This window comes from Poromitra crassiceps, assembly GCF_964638095.1.
Source record: "Poromitra crassiceps genome assembly, chromosome: 5".
In the NCBI taxonomy this organism is placed as follows: domain Eukaryota; kingdom Metazoa; phylum Chordata; class Actinopteri; order Beryciformes; family Melamphaidae; genus Poromitra; species Poromitra crassiceps.
Window position 1 is genome coordinate 57,041,626 of NC_139642.1, and position 22,498 is coordinate 57,064,123.

General features: G+C 44.6%; 1 protein-coding gene across 2 annotated transcripts; it reads right to left on the bottom strand.

Annotated features, from left to right (window-relative positions):
* Positions 1 to 8,299: 8,299 nt before the first annotated feature.
* On the bottom strand, positions 8,300 to 21,354 carry tbx2b (T-box transcription factor 2b). Of its 2 annotated transcripts, none has more exons than XM_083636417.1 (8): positions 21,172 to 21,354; positions 19,079 to 19,965; positions 17,644 to 17,911; positions 15,419 to 15,565; positions 13,842 to 13,918; positions 13,104 to 13,270; positions 10,839 to 11,422; positions 8,300 to 10,303 (listed from the first exon to the last, which is right to left on the bottom strand). In XM_083636417.1, exons 2-8 carry the CDS (start codon positions 19,435 to 19,437, stop codon positions 9,872 to 9,874), a joined length of 2,034 nt encoding a protein of 677 aa, XP_083492543.1. In that variant the 5' UTR covers positions 19,438 to 19,965; positions 21,172 to 21,354; the 3' UTR covers positions 8,300 to 9,871. The 2 variants fall into 2 exon arrangements, with proteins under 2 accessions (XP_083492543.1, XP_083492542.1); XM_083636416.1 differs by having other exon boundaries at positions 17,635 to 17,911.
* Between the last annotated feature and the right edge of the window lie 1,144 nt (positions 21,355 to 22,498).

The following is a 22,498-nucleotide window of genomic DNA, read 5'->3' on the forward strand; positions in this document are numbered from 1 at the left end:
GTATAATATTACATCCTGGGCGTACAAAGTGATACGCGTCTCAATACCTCCGACCTCCAAGCCTGCAATGCTTGGGTGACTACATATTTTTAAGGCAAGGGGCTCGAGCGCAACGACGGAGGGCTTTTTAAGGCACACAAAAAACAATAAACTGGGGGTAACTAGAAACTGCCGCAATGCTGGTAGTAAAACAGCATATAGAGGTCTTGTGACAGGTACTGTTAAGCTTTATTATGACCGTTAATTTATTATAACTAGTGGAATACCAATCATTGCGTGACTGGCCATTTAGTCAGGCCTCGCTCACAGAGTTGGCATGCAGCCTCTCCTCTCTCTCCCCAGAGGGTTTTCATAATCCTCTTAGAATAGAATAGAATAGAATAGAATAGAATAGAATAGAATAGAATAGAATAGAATAGAATACCTTTATTGTCATTGTCACTTGTACAACAAAATTCAGTGTGCAGTACCAAGCTACATAGGAGGAATAAAAGATATATCATGACTTGACAAAGGCCAGCAGGCCGAAACGTTGTCCGTCTATTAAATTCATTGCATCGGAGCCAGAGTGTGCGGTTTCTATTCTTTTTATAAAAGATATATACGTCAAAAAAACGAGATCCCACATATAGCTCATACCCGTATAAATATAGATAAAAAAGATAATAGAATAAAATAAGCATTAAAAAGGGGCAGCATTCATATCATGTGTGTGTACAGTAAACAGTTCTACAGCAGACGGTCTCTTGTGTGCAAATGCCAAATGTCAGTGCAGTGCAGGTCGGGGGCAAGTCTGATGTTTGTTGGCAGACTGGTGCAGGAGGCATATGGCTCTTGGATAAAAACGGTTCCTTAGTGAGGCAGTTAGGGGGCACGGTGGTGCAGTGGTAGCACTGTCGCCTCACAGCTAAAAGGTCCTGGGTTAGATTCCCACCTGGGACGCTGTGGGCGCTGAGGGTGTGTTCCCGCCATGTCCCCAGTGCCCATCTCGTCGAAAGGGCCTTTCTGTGTGGAGTTTGCACTGGCTGATTCAAACTGCGCTCACCTGGGTGCTGCTCCACTCTGGAGCTCTCCATGGTGCTGAACCTATGTTGAGGCATTTTGGCCACTTATTAGCCATTTTTGCCCATTTAGTCGGCCCTATGGTTACCTAATTCAGAAATCCGGCTCCATTAGGTCACCCACAGGGCGTGCTCTTTACACTTCCTGAAAGATATTATACATATTTAAAGTTGTGGCACATTGGCTAGCGGCAGCTTTGGTCCAAAATGTTTTGGCATCGGCCTTCAAAAACCTGTATCGGTCGAACGCAAAATCAACACTGGTAAGGCAGAGTAAGACCGTGGGAAAAGCCTTTTCTCTAGCTACCTAACATCATGTCATTTTATTGAAACATCTCAAGAGAACTCCCAAAATCTATGATCAACACACAAGAGGTTTACATGTCATTCAAAAATAAGCAGCAACCTTTGATAAATAGCCTACTACTACTGCACTGGCCCATACTCAGCTCCAGTGTGAATCCTTGATATGAGATGTCTGTGGACTGACTCAGAGTTTATCTAAGCGGGCCTTTAGCATGGGGTGTACTTTGACGTGGCTCTCTGAGGCGCCCAGGCGTCACATGGACAAGTGTGTGCGGCGGGGGGATTGTATGTTTTGAGTTTAGTCTCGGCGTCCTGAGCGGGCGCAGGCCTCCGTTCATCATGACAGCGACTGTTAGTCTTAGCTAATCTCCTGTGTTCATCTCCGTGTCAGCAGAGTGCGCCGAGGCCAGGGCTCTCAGTGCCATCGGAGCAAAATGATTTCTTCGGCGGGGGGTTAAACGTATAGAGAGGTCCCACGCTGGAACGTATAGAGAGGTCCCACGCTGGTCCTCGAGGAGGCTAGCAGCATAGATCAGAAGCCCCACTTTGGCTGAGGCCTGCAGGTTGGATGTACAAGAGGTTTGCTGACTGTTTGATGTAGGACAGCGTTTGTCTCCATCATGCGACGACCCCTCCGCTGCTTCAGCCCTAAATGAATGACATGCTGGAGGTCTCCCAACATGGCTGTCTCCAGCCACTTCATTATAGCTGCCCCGCATTGTTTGGCTTTGCTGTGATTTACGGCTTTTCCGTTCGAGATCTCTCCGTCTGGAGGATAGCAGGATGTACCGCGAAACACTCTTTACATTGTGTCTTTACACGCTATATTTAGTCCATATCATACTGGAACATACTAGTATGCTGGAGAACATTCTTCACCCATGCACACACGTATGATTTGTACATGCGTGTAAACACACACACACGCACAGCAAATCTAATTGACATCATATCTACCTTTTAACACGGGTTTATAATCAAAATATTTGGCCCATGATGACACACACACGCGCGCGCGCGCACACGCACGCACGCACGCACGCACACACACACACACACACACACGCACACACACACACACACACACACACACACACACACACACACACACACACACATAATTATATTTTTTAAGGATGTCCAGTCTAAATTGCCTCAGTATATTCATCTCACATTTAGAAGTATCCATTCAAGTACCCTGAATTTTGTGAATTTCGCCTGATGCAAACATTTCCATTTGAAAACTGTGTATCAAAGCGTCAAGCTGCATGTTTTCCAAACTCTGCAGAATTCTGTGTAAATATAACTATTGATTCACTCATCAATATAAAAGTTTAAGCATGAATATTGCCAATAACTTACTTAGATATGTTGTAATGATTCTTAAATGTGCCAGCCAAAGTCTTCAGTGTGTTTTTTTAACACACAAGCAAAACATCCCACTTGATAAGGCAGTGTTGTAAAGTGAGTAAGTGTGCCCCCTAGTGGTTGATTGGGGTTGGAGGCAGCATTGGTTGCCTGCTTCTTCTGCTAGCTAGTATCAGAAGTGCTGTATACTGTTAGGTTAGGTTAGGTTAGGTTCTGTACTCATCAGGTCAGAGGGACATGCATGCATAATCAGGACAACCACTGTAAATTAGCCATTGAAAATAGGCTGTGTATCTCTGTAATAAAAGTGTGGTACTGTATATAGGCTATTGGTCCTTTAGAGGAATAACTGTTGGGATGGCCATGAACTTGAATTCTTTAATTCAGTGGTTCTCTTCTTTCTTTTTTTTACATGAAAGACCCCTATACTGACAAAGATTAGACCACGGACCCCCATTTGATAGGATTCTGTCCCACGGTCCCTCATATGATAAGATTGATGCTTTTAGATGTTTTATTACAGAAAGTGTATAAAACCCATGACCAAAATAGTCATTGTGTTATTTATGAATGGAATTCTAGCGAAAATAAATTACTATTTTTTTTTTGCTGTGGACCCCCTGGAACCTCCTCAAGGACCCCTGGGGGTCCCCGGACCCCCATTTGAGAACCACTGCTTTACTTTGCTGACCCTTTCAGATGAGCGGGCCTACGGAGCAGACTACAGAGTTTTGAGTGACAGCTGATAAGCCTATGGAAATCAATATTGTTTGGCAACAGTGTATACTTGGAAAAAGTCAGCGAGAGTATAAAGCAGAGGTTCCTATTTCTTTTTCAGTGTCCAGGAGGGGGCGACGGGCCTGCATGCCGGGGGATCGACTCTCCAAACACTCCAACAAGTAGGGCACACACACACACACACACACACACACACACACACACACACACACGCGCGCGCACACACACACACACATACACATACACACACACACGCACGGTCATGCCTTATTATGCCTGCTTTGAAATCACAACCCCATAGCAATCTGAAATCATTTCTATAATTTCAGGCTTTTATTTTCGTCCGTGCCCCTGTCATGTATGATGATTTTCCGCAGCTCATATGGTTCCTCTGTACTCTATTATAGGTGTATTGCTAGGATGTTTTTAATGGATCTTTTGCACTGATAATGATAATGGCATAACTCACATGCCACTTCACTGGTGAGATGTACAATAAAAATGGAAAACTTTGCATGCCAGCATTTTTGATCCAGAAGTTGATTCATTCCATTCGCTCCCTTTGAAAATGGTCTTCATTGGATATTTTGTCCAGCCAGTACAAGAAGCCCAGAATTTGATTTGTAATATTCAAACTCAATTCATTCCTATAATAGTGTATTATTCATTTTATACGACACCCAAACCGAGCTCTTGGTTTTGCCAAAGTGTTGCAGTGAGGTAAAAGCGGTAAGCTGTATCTCACTCCTCCCTCTGTAATTTACTCCCTTCTTCTTTAAGGAGAACGCGGCCCTGCCATTGGATCCCCGCTGCTCTGCTTTGGACCAATGGGGCGGTTGCACCTGAGCTGAGCAGCCAATAGGCATGTTGGAGCTGCCAGTAGTGGAGGGAGCTGCCTGCAGAGCTGCAGTATCTCCCAGAGCCTCTCAGTACAACAATGCACACACACACACACACACACACACACACACGGTACCGTAGAGACAATACAGCTTCCTGTGGTGGCCGGCTCCCAGTAGGCTTAGCCCGATATACTGGGCTGGCCCAGATTCAAAATCAGATCTGGCCCAGTGGTCCACCTCTGACATCATGGATATGATGCAGTTTGATTGATTAGATATTTAACGCAGAACTAATCTATACATACATCTAGACATTTTGACCTAAATCCACACAATTACACATGAATAATGCTGTGATAGAAGCAGTATGGGGTTTCAGCGGTGAGTTTTATTGTCCCATGGTCTTTTCCATCCTGAGAAACCGAATTTAGAGGTCTTGAATATCAGTGTCAATTATCAGCTCAAAAATATATATATATATATACTGCCTTCAAAACTCGTTATCAATGGTAGCCCTAGATCAGAGGCAGGTTTCTGTGCGTCTGCAGCGCTGGCAGGGCAGAGCCTGGTACAGACTCAACATCATATCAGCTCATTAGAATCTCACAAGGCAAGTCAGAGATCAACAGCTTTACGTGTCATTCAGTAACAAGCAACTCCTTTGATAAATACTACACACACTGACCTTGTTACAGAGGCTGGGCTCATTCTAATAACACAATCAACTCACAATCACTTTATGATCCTTTTCTACTAAACACTTGAATGCATCTCATCTCAAATGTTAGTTACACTGTAGCCTCGTGTTGGAAATGTCATAAAACACAAACACAATTTTTTGCACTTTATGCATTCATATACAGTACAGTACAGACAATTATTTTTTTGAGGTTAGAATTTATAAGACAACTTGTTTAACTAAAATAAAAGGATATTAGTGCAAATTTCAGTCATTACATTTGATAATCTAACCAGCAACTAGATTTTTTTTAGCAGATGCACGATTGTAGAAAATACACGGTGTGCAAAGATCAAACTGTGCTTATAGGTTAATGGTATATAATCATAGTGAAACAGCCCAATTTCACTACGCGCAGATATATATGTACAGTATACAGGTTTCCAGAGGCGGTAGAATATTTCCATATCTGTAACCTGGGGCGTGTTGACCGAGCCGCCCCACCAAGGTCTGAATCCCCCCCCTCTACACACACACTCACACACACACACACACACACACACACACACACACACACACACACACACACACACACACACACACACACACACACACACACACTCCTATAGATAAGGATAGGAGATAGAGGGTCAGGTCAGGCACCATGCAGTTTGAAGCTTGACTCCCTGCTAGATTAAAATCAAGAAAACTGCTGTATTTGTTACTGTGATGTACAAAAATACTCATAACCTTTTGAATACCAACCCCTAAATTATATAAAAAAAAACATTTTCAACATGGTAAGGGGCCCGGTGTGGGACGACAATTCAGTTAGTGTTCATTTATAACAATGTTTATTACAACACCTTATCTTAAGTCAGTGTGTGTATGGAAAACAACAGATCCTACACACTTTCAAGTGACTCCTGAGCACAGACTACTTTGTATTTTTCCCTCGCAGGCCTTGTGTATAAAGTCCCCTCTGTAGCCGTTCTGCTGGCCTACAATAGATACATAACGGCATACACATGATCATTTAACAAAGTTGTGAATAATCTTGGCCTTTTTACCCCGGCCCGTCACCAGTCATTAGTCATGATCCACGGGGCCTCCACAGGAGCCTATTGATCCCTCATTGGCTGATTGATTTAGACAAATACTTTTCTGCCAGAGTGAGAGGTCGACTCGCTCTCCCTGTTAATTGAAGATAACAGAGTGGCAACAATGGCCCCCGTAATAGAATGAGAGTTTTGTGATTATCGCTGCAGAAAGAAAAGAAAATGAAGAGAGAAGGGGAGAGAGGAGGGGGGGCGGGGCTCTCTAATTAGGAAGTGGGGCGGTGTGGAGGCTGTGGTGCCCCGGCAGGCAGGCGACAGGCGCCGTGTCCCGGACAAAAGGCTGTCTGCTGCCCTAAACTCCCCCCAGCCGCTTAACCCTTTAAAGCACCACGCACTAAACCACCATCCACTCACACAGTGCTGCTGTCTGCTGCACTAACCTCCCCTCACCATACACTCACACTGTACAGTGCTGCTGTCTGCTGCACTAACCTCCCCTCACCATACACTCACACTCAACAGTGCTGCTGTCTGCTGCCCTGAACTCCCCTCACCATACACTCAACAGTGCTGCTGTCTGCTGCACTAACCTCCCCTCACCATACACTCACACTGTACAGTGCTGCTGTCTGCTGCACTAACCTCCCCTCACCATACACTCACACAGTGCTGCTGTCTGCTGCACTAACCTCCCCTCACCATACACTCACACAGTGCTGCTGTCTGCTGCACTAACCTCCCCTCACCATACACTCACACAGTGCTGCTGTCTGCTGCACTAACCTCCCCTCATACACTCACACAGTGCTGCTGTCTGCTGCACTAACCTCCCCTCACCATACACTCACACAGTGCTGCTGTCTGCTGCACTAACCTCCCCTCACCATACACTCACACAGTGCTGCTGTCTGCTGCATCAGGTGCTCACAGCCAACCCCAACACCATCATCCACTAAAACCCAATAGACCACAAAGTGATATGGGAAATAAAAAGGTGTGTGCACACATGATCTCCAGACACCATAAGGCAAACAACCACCAAAACAAGTAGTAGAAATCAACTATATTTTCAGGATTTATCTTTTTAAATTCAAATTCAAAAGTGAGGCCAACTCTATTCCACTGCCACTCTACACTAAAAAAGGTTGGTAAACAGACTTGGATGTAGGATCGAGGGAGGGCAAACATCCCTGAATTGAAGGCAAAATTGAATTTGTCAGAATCTGCCCCCAATAAATGCTACATGACATGCTGCTACAGCTGAAGTTCTTCCAGGCTCTCTCTCCCCTCTGTGCAGGCGAGGCAGGACAGTAGCTGTGACGAGTTAAAGTGTGCTCAAGCTGCAGGATGTGTGTCACTGAGAGCAGCGGAGAAAAGTCTTCCTATAAATACTGACATTACTACACTGTTTCTAAAAATACGGCCCAGGCGCACAATACTGCAGGAAATACTGATAGACGGTGAGTGAAGCCCTACTCAAAATAGACCTGGATGGCCTTCTATGTATAGGAGACAGTCCCATTTTTAACAGATGGGTCACAGATAAATATAAATACTATACTGTTTCTTTACTACTACTACTACTCCTACTACTACTACTACTGCTGCTGCTGCTACTAGGCCACATAACAACAACAACAATAATAATAATAATGATAATAATAATAATAGCTCATGGACGTTTGTCATCTATATTTTAAATAAAAAATAAATGGCACCAGTAAATGTTAATAGTTTGCACCCGCACTAGGAAGCTGTAGTCTCATATAGCTCCCCCTTATTTTTTCACCAACAGATTTCAAAGTTTTTGTTATTTTATATTTTTATAATATGGCAATAAAACCCAAGAACACTTTGTTGTCCACCTCAAACCTCAAACAAAGCACACTAAGCACAGACAGCAGCGTCGGAGGAGCAGGTTTCTTCCCCCTAAATATTTTGCCGACAGAGGGCGCTGCTGCCCCACGTGTGTGTGTGTGTGTGTGTGTGTGTGTGTGTGTGTGTGTGTGTGTGTGTGTGTGTGTGTGTGTGTGTGTGTGTGTGTGTGTGTGTGTGTGTGTGTGTGTGTGTGTGTGTGTGTGTGTGTGTGTGTGTGTGTGTGTGTGTGTGTGTGTGTGTGTGTGCGTGCTTGCGTGCGTGCGTGCGTGTGTGGCCGATAAAGTGCATGTTGGGCCTATTGACTTTATAGAGTTGTTTTAACAACTAGGCTTATAATAATAATAATAATCCTACAATATTTCAACACAACGATTTTTTTATTGAAATTGTGAGACAATCAAAAAAAATACCCGGACAACCAGCATAAACAAGATACTTTCATTTTTAAATATATTTATGAATAGATATGAATGATGCGTCCATTGGAGGAGGAATTGCTTTGAATGTCTCCTGGCTGGAGTGAAATAACCTGAGTGGGTGTTTTTCCACGTGGAGCTCTCTGTTCCTCTGGATGTCGGTGGATGCAGACTAAACATGGCACACACGTCTCCTAAATCAGCGATGCTTCATACAACAGTTTCTGTTTCTCAAACCAACAAGCGCTAAATAGCTTTCATTTACAGTATACAGGTCATGTAAAATGAAAAAAAAAGGGAAAAAGCAACGAGTTAAATTCGAAATATATACACGCTAATATACAGCCTTGAATAAATTAATACCAATTGCATATTCTTGGATCCTAGCTTTATTTACAGAATTGTTTATTCTTTTTAATTACATAAATAGTTCAGAAACATTTTTTCTGACAAGAAATGATAAGCGGTTCTTCTCCATGATATCGCAGACAGACGGAACGTTAACCTTCCATCCCTTTTGAAATAATAAGCTATTCAAAGTCTTTTTGGATGTAGCTTTCGACCGTTGGGGCTCATGTTGAGGGACTCCTTCGTGAAGCGGACGGTCACAACAACGTGTTCTGACTTCCACCATCCAGACAGAATGCTTCAAGTGACCAAACTCAACACACACTTTTGGTTTCCACTTTTCAAAGCGCCAGTCAGTCTGATGGAGCTGCGGAGGGGCTCCCGGTAGGGTCAGACCGATATATAGAGCCGATATTGGCCTTGGATCACACAGCTCAGCCGGTCAGTGTATAGGTCCACCACTGATATGATGAATATGATGGAGTTTTATTTCATATTTAGAGTTGAAACTATACTGACTGAAGATTCTATAATGACACATTATTAGGATTCCAAACACGTTTTCTTTATTGTTATTATTATATAGTTTTTAATTATTATTTTAGTGTCCCATTGTCTAAATCATGTTTCAATTAAATTTTTAAATCTCTGCACATTTTAAATATTAATTTAATTGTTTTTTTTCCGTAAATATATTTTTCATTTAAAGCCAGTATCACATTTTCCACTGAATTTAAAAGAGTTTCTGTTGTATAAAATTGAAGTTCCATTGATTGGCATTTCATAATCAATAAGCTATAATTGCATATGCATAATTAATGGTATAGTGGGTGAGGAGTGGTCAAATTCCATTCTACAACAGTTTCATTATCCCGGGTTTCAGTGGAGAGTTATTGTCCCATGATGGGCTGAATGCTGCAGAGGCCTTTCCACCTTGACAAGAATACAATTATGGGGGGAAAACAACAAATATTTAAAATGACCAAACTTGTTGAATATCAGCACAAAATATTGACTATCGGCATCTTCACTCCGAAAAAACAAAAATCAATATCGGCCTTCAGTGACCCATATCGGTCTCACCCTATAGTCCCAGTCTCTGTAATGTGCTGTACAAGACAAATGCATATGTCCACTGGTCCTGAAGCCAAGCCTTCGTCCCGGTGGAGAGTGTTCATCACTTCATCACAGAGTCTGTGGAGGGGGAGGGCTCCCTCTGGCCCTCCAGCCCGCTCACCAGTCTCTGGATGCTCTGCAGCTCGTTCACCGAGTCTTTCAGGGAGGCTTTGGGGGAGGCGACCCCCCGGCCGGAGCCCGTCTTGTGGTTGCTGTGGTGCTCGGGCGCCGGGCTGGTCTCCCGGCTGCCCGGCTTGGAGGACTCTGAGCTGGGGTTGAGTTGGGCGGAGAGCAGGCTCTGGGGCAGCGACACGGGGAGCTGGTAGGGGTTGAAGCGGATGCGCGGTCGGGACGAGCCCAGGAAGGGGTTCCGGGACAGGGGGCTGGAGCTGCTGGTGGCCGGGAGGGAGGCGGCGGAGGCGGCCGCCGCAGCTGCCGCCATGTAGGTGTAGGGGTACGGGAACAGGCCTCCGAACGTAGGCATGGGGATGCCCTGCAGGGTGGAGGAGGAAACACTGGCAGTTAGAGTCATGATCTTTTTGACATGCATTCACACACATCACTGACTTCAGCCACCTTTCAGAATGCTCCATGTGAAATAATCAAATGAATGAAACAAGTATCCCCAACACATCCTCAAGAATTAAATTGCTTTAAATTATTTAGAACAAATTGTGACATACTTTTCTTTTTGTTTTAAAGGGGCTAGGCCTATAGGGCATTTGATATGAAAACAACAAACATTTTGTTGTTTGCTATTTTTTTAAGTGTAAAAGCACGAAGGCTACTAAAAACTCACACTTTTCCCACCTTTTGCAGATCATGATTGTTTGCAGACACCTGATAACTGTTGCTGGTGTTGCACTGTGAGCAAGCTGGGGTGTAAGCAGCAATGAGTTTCTAAGCTAGTATCCACAGGTCAAATTGTCACCTATAGTCATTTCTAGCTGCTCAACCAAAAGCTGAGTGGTGTCGCCCTGGGCCAAACCAAATCATTTTCTGGGGGGGGGGGGGGGCATCTTTCTTACCTGAGAGGCGAGCATGTGCTGGGACAGATGGAAGGGGAAGTGGGCTCCCGTGCCCTGGGCGGTGAGGCTGCCATTCTCCAAGCCTGCTCCGGATACAGAGGCCAATAGATGCCCCATGCCCATAGCAGAAAACGCCCCGGGGGCCATGGCAAACTGCCCGGGGTGAAACAACAGCGGCGATCCGGCGCTCAGAGGGTTAAAGAACTGCTGACTGTGCAGGCCGGACAGAGCCAGGCTTTGTAAGTGTCCCGGGCTGAAGTGCGAGGGGCTCTCGGTCTGCACCATGAGGGGGGAGAAGGTGTCCTTGCTGGTGGCGCTGATGCCCCCGCTCTCCGAGTCCTTTTTCGTGGAGCTCTCCGAGGGGTCCTTCCTGTGCCTGATCTCCGCTTTGTCCTTCTCAAGGTTCCTTGTACTGAATACGGAGTCCTCCTTCTTGTCCGCGCTGGGTCTGTCCCGCACGCGCTCCTCGCACCGCGAGCTGTAGACAGGGGACAGGGGCTCTGGGCCCGGGCTGTTGGAGGCGGTGCAGCGCGTCTCGTCGTGTGGCTCTAGCTCCTGCTCGCTGTCACTGCACGTTTTCTCATCTACACAGAGGGAATGAGCAGAGACATGAGGGGTAAGCCAAGTGTCCCCTGCTGCCAACTTATCCCTATAGGCTGGGCGATATGGACAAAATCAGATATCATGATATTTTTGACCAAATACCTCTATATCGATATTGTGACAATATTGTAAGGATGACTAATTGGGTGCATTCACAAAATATTTACACAATGAGACTTTTGATAAATACTCATCAGTAAAGTGGATATAATGATGAAACAAGGCAAATAATATAACAGCTATATACAGTCTGGTAAGTTCCGAAAATTGCATTAATGCAGTCTTTGAAACCAGGAAAAGACAACATATTACAATATCTAAAATCTAAGACGATCTAGTCTCATCACGATATCAATATAATATCGATATATTGCCAACAGCCCTACCAATGCCATTCACAGAGAATACACACCCAGAACCATATAGAGAATGGCAACAAAAGCACTGTGTTATAGCCTCAAACACTCCACATCCAGCCCTGCTCATTAGAGTCTCACCACGTGTCTTTATGAGAAAATTAACATTTGACCTGCATTTGGTTTTGAAGCTTTACATTTTTTATGAGCAACATAAGCGAGTGGATATATTATTTGTCAAATTGTGCATTTGGGCACAAAAACGTCACAATAATTGACAAAGAACAGGAATATAAAATAATAATAATGTCTAAAATGAACTTACAGTAAAATAAGTTTTAAAAAAAGAAGCAATTTTTGACTTGTTTGTATATGAACAATATTGGTTTATGGGAAATTATGAAATTCACAAAAAAGCAGGTCAATTTAAAAAAAATCATCTTAAATGTTCAAAAATGCAAATTAATAAGCATTGTTTCTGAAATTGAAAGTAATTTCCTTTTAATATTTGATGGGCCACCTTACTCAAAATGTAGGAGGCTTTTACTGTTGACACACGGCACTGTTAGGCAGATGCTGCCAGCAGCGTGGGGCTGCCAGAGCCTGTCAGCTCTCATCAATCCATTTGAGAATGGTAGAGAGAATTAATCATACCGAGGGAAATCGACTGAAATAAAGCTGGAGAGGGGCGGGTTTAACTTCCACAGGTGGCGCTATACTCCGCCTGGGTTGGATGTCATGTCTACAGTAATCCATATCCACAAATAATAAAATTCAGCTTCTCTTACGTATTTTAAGTCCTTATATCCAAGATGTAATAAACCTTTGACAAATAAACCTATAACATAAGTAGGGATGCAGGGTAAACCTTTATCACCTTTTTGTAATTAATAGATAGGCTAAATTGTATGACATTTCGATTATTTGAAGATGGAAAATCGATTATTTAAAGGTGGAAAAGGCATAAATTAATGATAGTTCTGGGGGGGATATGTTTTTCTTCACAATTGGTTGTTTGTCTTTTAACAATCATCAAATCGGCCTATATTTGACCTGTTTTCCATATAACTGACATAAAATATTATAGCCTAATTATAACCGGCAGGCATATCGGTATCCCAAAAAATTATTTGGCTGGCTAGCCAATTATCCCAAATTTAAAATACACTTACACATTCACGTTGGGTCGTGCTATAGGCCTATAGGCCGCAAATAACAAAACGTCAACAACAAACAACAAACATCAACATCAACAACAACAACAACGTAAAAAAATAAAACAACAACAATAAAACGTGTTTGTCACCTCGACTGGCTCTGCTGAACCTCAGCGGGCTGCTCCCGGCTCCCAGCGGGGAGTGTTGGGAGTCTCTGCCAGCTGGTGGCTCACTGGACGAGGCGTCAGAGTCCGCGCCCTCCCGGTCCGCCTTGCACTCCTCATACATTCGCAGCGACGGCAAGGTCAGCTGCTTCCTACAAAATAAACAAAAAAATAAATTAATAAATTAATTATTAATAATAATAATAATAATAATAATAATAATAATAATAATAATAATAATAATAATAATAATAATAATAAATAATATATATTACTAATAACAATGAATGGGTTCCCACGGTCATGCAACCCCGGAAAAGTCATGGCATTTCAAAATATCGTTTTCCATGCCTGGAAAAGTAGGCTAATGGAATTAGTAAAATCCTTGAAAGTTTTGGAATTTTGCTGTGTAATGAAATTAATTGTTACAGTAGGCTAATCTTCCGTGGATAACATGACACGTAACATAACAGCAAATGTATTTTCTGCTTAGATGTTGACATAAACCCAATATAAAGAGGTGTGTCCCGTTTGTTCAGTGTTGAAATAATTTCTGGTATAGATTTAAAAAAATACAACAATAACAATAGTAAGAATAATAATGAGGATATAGGCTATTATGCTAATTGTGATAGTGGTGTTTTGGGGGGTCAGCAGGCTGTGGCAGATTAAACAGATCCAGGACAACAGTGAGTTTCTCTGGGTGTTATAGTAGCTTGATACCTTTTCTCCCTCCGTCCATTCCCGGTGTCTCTGAAGCCTTTGGCGAACGGGTTGTTGTCAATCTTCAGCTGCGTGATCTGGAATAAAACAAGCGGCTTTGATGACGCTACAAAAACACAGTCTTACGTTATTTGGTTTGGTTGTCGTGGTCGTGCGCACACACAAGCCCTGACCCACATTGGAGCCCTCCCGGTGATTCTGGGAAGTGGGAACCTCACATTGTGTTTTCGTTAAACACACATTGGAAGAAAAAAAAACGCGCACACGGGTGTGCTGGACTCAAGTATGCCTTTGGATTTGCATTATTGATAGAGGCGTAGTGACGGGCTCTCTTCTCATAGCCCCCTGGAGAGAAATTCTGCCGCGAAATATTCCTCCACGGGGCCACAGCCTTCTGTACCCCGAAAAGAAGGCAGGGGCGGGGGGGCACTGCTGAACAGATGATCATATATCAATAATTAATCATGCGGTTTGGATCACTGCTGCTTCATGCCAGCGTCTGATGCAGCTCCGTATGAGGCCCCTGCCCTGCCTCACCTCGTCGCAACACGGGGCCTCTTCAGGAATTTACCACCCGACTAGGAGCGAGTGGAGCCCGGCGTGCTTGGCAGCATCTGCCCGCCCCGCTCCTCTGCTCTGCTCTGGCTGCAGGGCTGACCGGCAGACATGAGGCCCGCTAAATGCCTTCTAATCGATGGACATGGACTCTCTGCCATAAACTTTACAACTGCCCCCCCACACACACACACATACACACACACGCACGCACACGCACATACACACACACGCACACGCACACACACCAATTAGCCTATATACCTCCAAATGTATATATCAAATGTAACTGTCTACACTCTGCTCTTATTCCCCAACACGGAGTCTGCCAGTCGCGTTTGTGCCCAAAAAGCAGACATGCCCACTGGCCGCCTGCTGACGTCGAACCACAACAAAACACAGCCAGCCTGCAGCCTTTCCATGTCTCATTTAGTCAGCTCTATTCAGCGAGAGGTAAAAGGCCATCTACAATCACCATAGACCTGCATTGAAGCCGGTGTGGACTGGCTGCTGTGACCGTTACATTCACAACCAGCGGTTTTTCTCTTCAGACCCCTAATTTAGGCCACATTGGGGCCACTGACTCCCATTTGATGAGATATTCTCTATAGGACCAAAATCTCATGTTTTCACTGTCAGATGTGATTTTGACCAGAATACCATGACCACTGACCAGGTATTGAAAATATGATAACAGTCACATCATTCTTCTACATTCTTGTGTAAATGTAGGTATTTCTTGTAAATGAAATGATGGAACACATTTAACACTATTCATTTTGCTGGGGACCACCTGGAACCCCCTCAAGGACCCCTGGTAGTCCCCGGATCCCACGTTGAGAACCATATAGCCAAGATCAGGCAAAATATCCAACATAAAACAAACAAACAAATACAAATCACAGTGGAACATGAGTGCTCTGTGGGGAAAGTAGGCCACGTACAAAATCAGACGAGGGGAGGGGGCATGTAGGCCATTTCTCATGCAAAGGATAGCAGCCATATGCAGGCCTGGAGCTCACCTTGTCGTTCTGGTAGGCGGTGACGGCCACAAAGTCTGTCTCTGGGAACACGTAGGTCCTGAACGTGCTGTAGGGCAGCTTCAGGATGTCATTAGCCCGCACGATGTGGAACCTGGGCTGGTACTTATGCATGGAGTTCAAGATGGTCTACACACACACACACAGACACACACACACACACACACACAGTTAGGCTCTCAGCTTGTCTGTTACAGCTATTTTGATCTTCTATAGCTTCTATTTCTATAATATTCATATAGCCTAAGTTGGGTTAGGCCTAGCTATTTTATTGTAGGCTAATATGTCTACAATACTGCCATGATATTCCTATATATGCTCACAGCATCTGTGGTATAGGCTACTTTACACCATTTTTATGGTATTTCTATAATATTCACACATGGTATGCACATATACGGTTAAGAACTCAGAATGTTCCTTGGTTAAAAAAATGCCATAAAGTAGGCGCACACACATGCACGCACACACACACACACACCGTGTTATAAGTATCATGCCTCTGGATGTTTTTCAGCACTAAAACACAGCAGTCATAATGCGCACGCATTCAGGGCATTGTTATGGACGCTGTTATAATGAGTGTGTGCGGCAGACTCGTGTGTAATTACCAAACTTGACGGGCCCACACAGGCTGCCTGCATGTCTGACGGCTCAGGTCAACTCTCTGCTCACACATCTGATATTATTTTATTTTTTATTTTTTATCCACTTTCTATCAGGGAAAAGCTACGTCTCTCCCCTGCGACGCAACTTAATTTGAATTCAAATATGAATAAAATGTGTCATGTGCTACTTTCTATGTTTTAGAATATTTATTAATTCAAATGTCTTATTTATTTATATTTAATTAACACGAGGACAAGCGAACGCTCAAAGACCATGCATATTTGGATTTTAATTTAAAAATATCAATTTTAATAAGAACTTCAGAATTCTCACAAACTCAATTTAAACGTAAAAAATAAGCAGGAGGCGTGCATTGAGAAAGAATAAAATAATTAAAAGGCTATACTTGCAAATTATTTAGTCTGACTTGACTTGTCCACACGGACGCGCTCTGCACAGTCATGGACTTTCTCATTTTGACTCCTGAGCTGGTTACATTTACAGTCATGCATACTGATTATTACACTGCTATTAATGTAAAATGCATGGTACATATGGGAATATTGCCAGTCAAGCGCGAACAGGCCCTGCAGCGCCATACCATATGTCCATAACACTATACTATACTATACTATACTATACTATACTATACTATAGCTAATATACTATACTATACTATAATATAGCCTACTATACTATACTAGGCCTAAAAAAAGCAGGGATAGGACTACGTCAGCTGGCTCGGCCATCCAAGCCCAGCACGTCATTTCTCTCTGACCCGATTTGATGATACTCCACTTAATCCCAAAGCCTCAAACACTCAGCTCAAATATGTTTGTTTTTATTCCAAATACTACCAAGCTATAAAACACACACAAAAATCCACGGGCCCACAGCTGCAGAGACAGAAGCGTCGGGTTTGTGGAGGCAGTAAGTCGGGCGCTGCGCCTGGAGGTCAGAGGCTGGTAATATTCTGCTTGGAAACATAAGTCGACCCCGGCCGGGGAAGCTGCCTGCATGTCAGCAGCAGTGGGAAGTCAAGTGGCGACAAAGTGTCAACAGCTTTGGCCTCGTATACAGACATCTCCGCATAGAGAACATTAATGACCTCATCCTTATTTACTGATCTCATACTCTATATAACCAGTTTGAGACGAAATTAATTCCTTTGTCTCGGGAAGCTCTGTTGTTATTTTTTGGACACCCTCATAATTCTGCAACTGACACTTGATAATGTTTTGGTGATTGAATTGTATGCGCTTACATGCTCTGTTCTTATTTAGTTTGTTTTTCCTGGCTGTGTCCCATTGCTATTTTGACTACGCTGCAAGCACCCACGGGGTCTCCACGGGGACAATTAAAGTTTCATCTGATCTTAAAAACTTGACAACGACATAAAATACTCCTCATGCCGTCGGTTACAGCGCGTCTTAGCATGTAAATACGGCAAGGCCTATAGCTCGGCTCTCATGCGTCATGCGTAAAAATAAACACACACACACACACACACACACACACACACACACACACACACATAGCCTACACACACACAGTGGAGAGCGCAATAAGTCAGATGAAAGTGCACGTACTGTACTTACAAATCCGTGCTTGTCGGATATGTTATTTGTGAGCTTGAGTTTGTGGAAAGCAACAGGCTTGGCCATCCACTGCTCGCCGGTGGCCGGGCTGTCCGGGTGGATATACATCCTCTTGGGCATCTCCGGGTCGGCCTTGCCCGCGACCATCCAGCGGGAGTTGTGGAACTTGTAGCGGCAGTCATCCGCGGCCACGATGTCCATCAGCAGGATGTATTTGGCTTTCTTATCCAGGCCGTTTATCCGCACTTTGAACGGAGGGAACATCCGCCTGCAGCCAGAGATATGGAGAGGCAGGGAGTTAGCGCGCTATGGCCGTGATTCATCCAAACATGACATTATTAGGTTATTATGGAGGACTTGGACTCAAATCTGACAAAGGCTCACTCAACGCGACATGGAAAAGACACTGCCAAGTGTAAATATTGTAATCGTCAGATATTATTGTGAGCTTACAATTATAAGGTTATCTGCCTTCAGTTCGGAGATGTAGAGTTTCAAAGTTTTCAGCATACATATAGTTAAATGGAGATGGGTTTTATTGTTTTAGAAATTACAGACTCATTATTTAAAAAAAAATAACACCACACAGGCAGAATAGATTCGTGTGAGTATAAGGTCAGATAGAACCTTATGGTGAATATGTTGCAGTTAGACGAAAATAATATTGTGCCGCAAACTATAGTGTCTTTAGTGTCTCTCTATCTCTCTCTCTCTCCCTCCCTCCTGTGTGTGTGTGTGTGTGTGTGTGTGTGTGTGTGTGTGTGTGTGTGTGTGTGTGTGTGTGTGTGTGTGTGTGTGTGTGTTGTCCAAGCCTACAGTAGGCTACTATACAGCCTGAGCAATATATTTATGACAATATCACTTGACGTGCAGCGTTTTGAAGTGACAGACTGTTTACTAAATCCAGAAGCCGTGCTGCCTTCATAGAAAGCAGTGTGGAGGATATAAGCTAAGGCCACATTGTCTCCAAAATATCCCCACTAAATACTAGACCAGGCTCAAAGTCTACATTTCCAAATAACCTCGATTTTTGTCTTGATTTAGGCTACTGATTGGTAAATGAACCCAGTTTTACCCGACATGTTTACTTGAGTTATGAGACTGAAACTCACTTTTTGCAGGAATAATATGGCGTAATAAGCACAATGGTTAATATCATAACATTTTTCTGTCCATATAGCCTACTCTATGACGTCAGTATTTTTATTCATTCTAAGTCAGATGGTGAAAAATCTAAGCAGCGAGCAGACTAGGCCTTACGCACAGGCTGCAATTTAATAATGCGAATGCTTTTGGCTTTTTAGCCGCACCAAACTTACTCATTCGCTGGATAGACATGCAAAATGGTTCTGCTTATGGCTATTTTCGCATACACACACAGCTATTCGCGGTATGTATCCATAACGCGAACTAAAGCTATACGCGTAATTCTTACCTTCCGGACTTCGTAATAACCATCTCCGTGCCTAGTTTATGAAACTGGTCCCAGAGGTCCTTGGCTTCCAGTGTGACTTTCGGGTCGTCATCCACCTCTTCCTCGGGCTCCAGGCTCTTCAGACTGCGGAGGTGAGCCGCCTGATGGTGGGCGAGGGCCGGGTGCAGCGCAGCCTCCGCCGCCGCGGCCAGGCCGTGGTCCGCGATGGGCTTGGTGAGCGCCCCGGGAGGGAGGCTGAGCGCAGGGAAGAAGGAGGGCTGAGCGGCCGCCAGGAAGGCGGACATGGGGAAGTCGGTCGGCCGGTGAGCGTGGAAAGGGTGATAAGCCATGGCGGTCCCTGTGAAAACTGGATCTCTCATCGGTGCATCCACACAAACCGAATGAAATAATGGGTGTTCAAGTGGTGTTCTCCCCCACCGTGAGCCAGGGTATAGGTCCGCGCGTCAACAGCGAGCAGTAAATTTCGATAAAGAAGTCCAGAATGTTTCACAAAGCGATGCCAAACCGCCAAACAAACGCGTTAACAGCGTGAAAAAAATAGCCAAGAGTTGCTGTTAATGCGATCTTCTTTCCTCTGGTTCCTCCTCCAAGTCCTTGAGTAGCTGTGGCGCTGTGCTGTGGCAAGAGCCGGGCTGCTTGCGCTGTGAGGCGGTGCTGTGCTCAGAGAGACGCTGTTTCCCCGGGCAGGCTGCTCCACTCATCCAGCCCACACTGCCTGACTGACTGAGAGATGTGGCCCCGTTCACTGCACAACTGTGACTATCTCACATGTCCTTCCTGCCTCCATCCCAACACTAATGAACCAAGCCCCTTTGATTGCTGATTTTACGCTTTCTGGACCAATTGTGGGCCCCTATAGGCGTGGTTCTGACAGCTCCGGCCAGACTCTAGGAGAGGAGGGGGGGACAAGAAGGTGTCGGAAGCATTAGTAGTAAGAAAACATGTCAACAGAATAAAATATTAACCAATGACAGGAAAGATCGGGAAATCCCACCCCCATTTCCAAGCCAAACACCGGGTCAGCCCTCAGTTCTTGGCCGGTGGAGACATCACCTCTCTCGGCTTGCGTTTTTAGAATGTCGCCTACGGAGAAACCAACCTGCCCACAGACTCACCGTCTGAATACTCACCTTTATAAAGAGGGATAGCACTATATCCACGTTTACCACTTCCTTTTTTATGACATAGGGCGGCTCATAACAGTAAATACAGACTCGCAGCTTGCGCTCCACATTTTGGAGACATTTATTTCAGAGTTTCTGCTCTCTCGGTCGTGCAAACGTGCCATTATTTCATGTTATCGGCTGTTTTGACGCGTATAGCGCGGATTTGCCTGACGTTAGAGCAGGCTATGTAGGCTATGTAGGCTATGATAATTAAACCTCATACACCCCCGACTAAAGCAATTTCTCTGTGCGCTTTTCCTGGTCGGCGTCGCGGGCAGGCAACAGCATAATAACGCGACATGGCTGGAGCACACAGACCCAGATGCTGCGTGGAGGACGAGTGAAATTTGAGAGAGAAATCAGGGAGGAAGAACGCGGTGAGTGCTCATACTTCGATGCATCTTAAAACGCAAAGCCTTCCTTGTTTAGCGGTGCGCTGTAGCCGGAACACAGCCTGCTTTAGGCTACTCTACACCAACAGGCAAACAGCTGCATGTCTTGTAGACATTGCTATTATGTTTTATCTGTTAATTAGGCCAAATAACACAGTTGTTAGTTCGATTATTGTAACTTATTTGCCAATCCGCTGCGCCATTCGATGCCCTGGGCTACTCACTTCTTGTTTTTTACGCTTGTACTTTTCGCTTCATACCGGCAGTGGTGAGATGATTGAGTGCACAGTCGTGAGGGTAGGCCGTGCAGTGTAATCTCCGACAGGTTGTATTTAGTCCAAAGCACGGGCAGTGCGGGGCTCTGGAGCCATGGGGGGGGCCCCCACCACTATCTAGACTCCGGTCTGCTGGGCTCCTTTAGAAAATCCATCGCTGGGGCCCTTGATTAACTTGGACTCAGTTAGTTAAGGAGCAGCTCGGCGCCAGGCGGCTGATGCGCCACAATAAGACCAATCTCTTGTCTCTTTATATTTACCCTGAAGTCCTCTGCAGACTGCAGGCAGCCCCTCTCCAGTCCCCTTCAGCCGCCAGCCAAGCATGCGGCTCAGCTCCTCTCCTCTGCCTCGGTCAGGACTCGCTGTCAGATGGGAATGTGGATAAACAAACCTCTTTATCCAGAGGACCGAGCGAGAGATGTGTGGGCCACAAGGCGTCACTTCGACACAAAACTGAAACGAAAAGTGATAATCCTCTGAATGAGACTGTCACAGACAACTGCGCATTTCCTATTAACCCCCGGAGCTCCCCTGCAGCCGCGTCTCTGCGGCTTCCGCTGCAAGGTGCAAACCTCCTTACATAAGCTTTCAAACCTCACTCTCTCTATCTCTCTCTCTCTCTCTCTCTCTCTCTCAAAAAAAAACATGACATCGACTGTAGCCTATGTGTTTCCTAGTAAAAAAAACAAAACAAAAAACAGACTAGTTTGGCGTGATAAAACACAACCAACATGAAATTATATTTCTTTAATAGTTTAAAACAGGCACAATTAATTTAAGCCTAAAATGCCATTAAAAATGCAATTCCTCGAGTTACAGTAGCCTGCCGTCATGTGTTGGCACCATGCTGTGGAAACTCCTGTCTATATGTGATTTAAGAGCATGAAATGTTTGCACATCTCCATTAGCCTATACACACTTGTTGCTGGCTTGCAGCAGGTTGACACAGTGCGCAGTGGCCATGCGGCAGAGTCAGCATGCAGGCCAACACCGCCTATAGAAAATAGTGAAATTTTGTGAAGCCAGCCCAAGAAACAAACATTAGATAAGCGGTGAGCCTTTGGACCGTTATCTCTCTTTTGGCGGCCAGTGCGCATTAACGACAAACAGTAGAGTATGGAGTCTAATGTGGAAAAAGTCTATTTCTCATCACCCTGCATGCTGTTGTGACAGATTGAAATCACACAAAATATTTGTGTTTCCCCCAGTGTATCAAAATGCGCACTTATTTGGCAACCGTCAGTCGATTTGTACCTACACAGCCTTGACAAAGGTTGATGGTTATATTGCGGTGTGTGATATTTGCAACCCTCTGCTGTAATATGTCAGGACAGCTGACTTGTTTGGAATGCTGCACCTTAGATTTATGAAATGACAGAGAGCTGAGCGCCGTGGGAGCCAGCCTCGGCCCGAGCCTCCTCAGCCCTCAGCCCGGGATCTGGAGCTTTTCTGAGGAGAAACAGATTAGCAACATATGGAGCCATTGAAGAGGATAACGGTTTTCTCCCGGAATACTCAACTGGATAATTGTATCAACAACGCTTGTGTAAATTAGTCACCATTTATTTGTTCTGTGCCGTCACCGTT

Bases quoted from the DNA above. Each gene is read 5' to 3' on its own strand.
- tbx2b (XM_083636416.1), bottom strand. From the start codon at position 19,437: ATGAGAGATCCAGTTTTCACAGGGACCGCCATGGCTTATCACCCTTTC. The intron at 17,912-19,078 runs GTAAGAATTACG...CTCTGGCTGCAG, and splicing joins GTTATTACGAAGTCCGGAAG to GCGGATGTTCCCTCCGTTCA. The intron at 13,271-13,841 runs GTATCAAGCTAC...TTTATTTTGTAG, and splicing joins AATGGACGGAGGGAGAAAAG to GAAGCAGCTGACCTTGCCGT.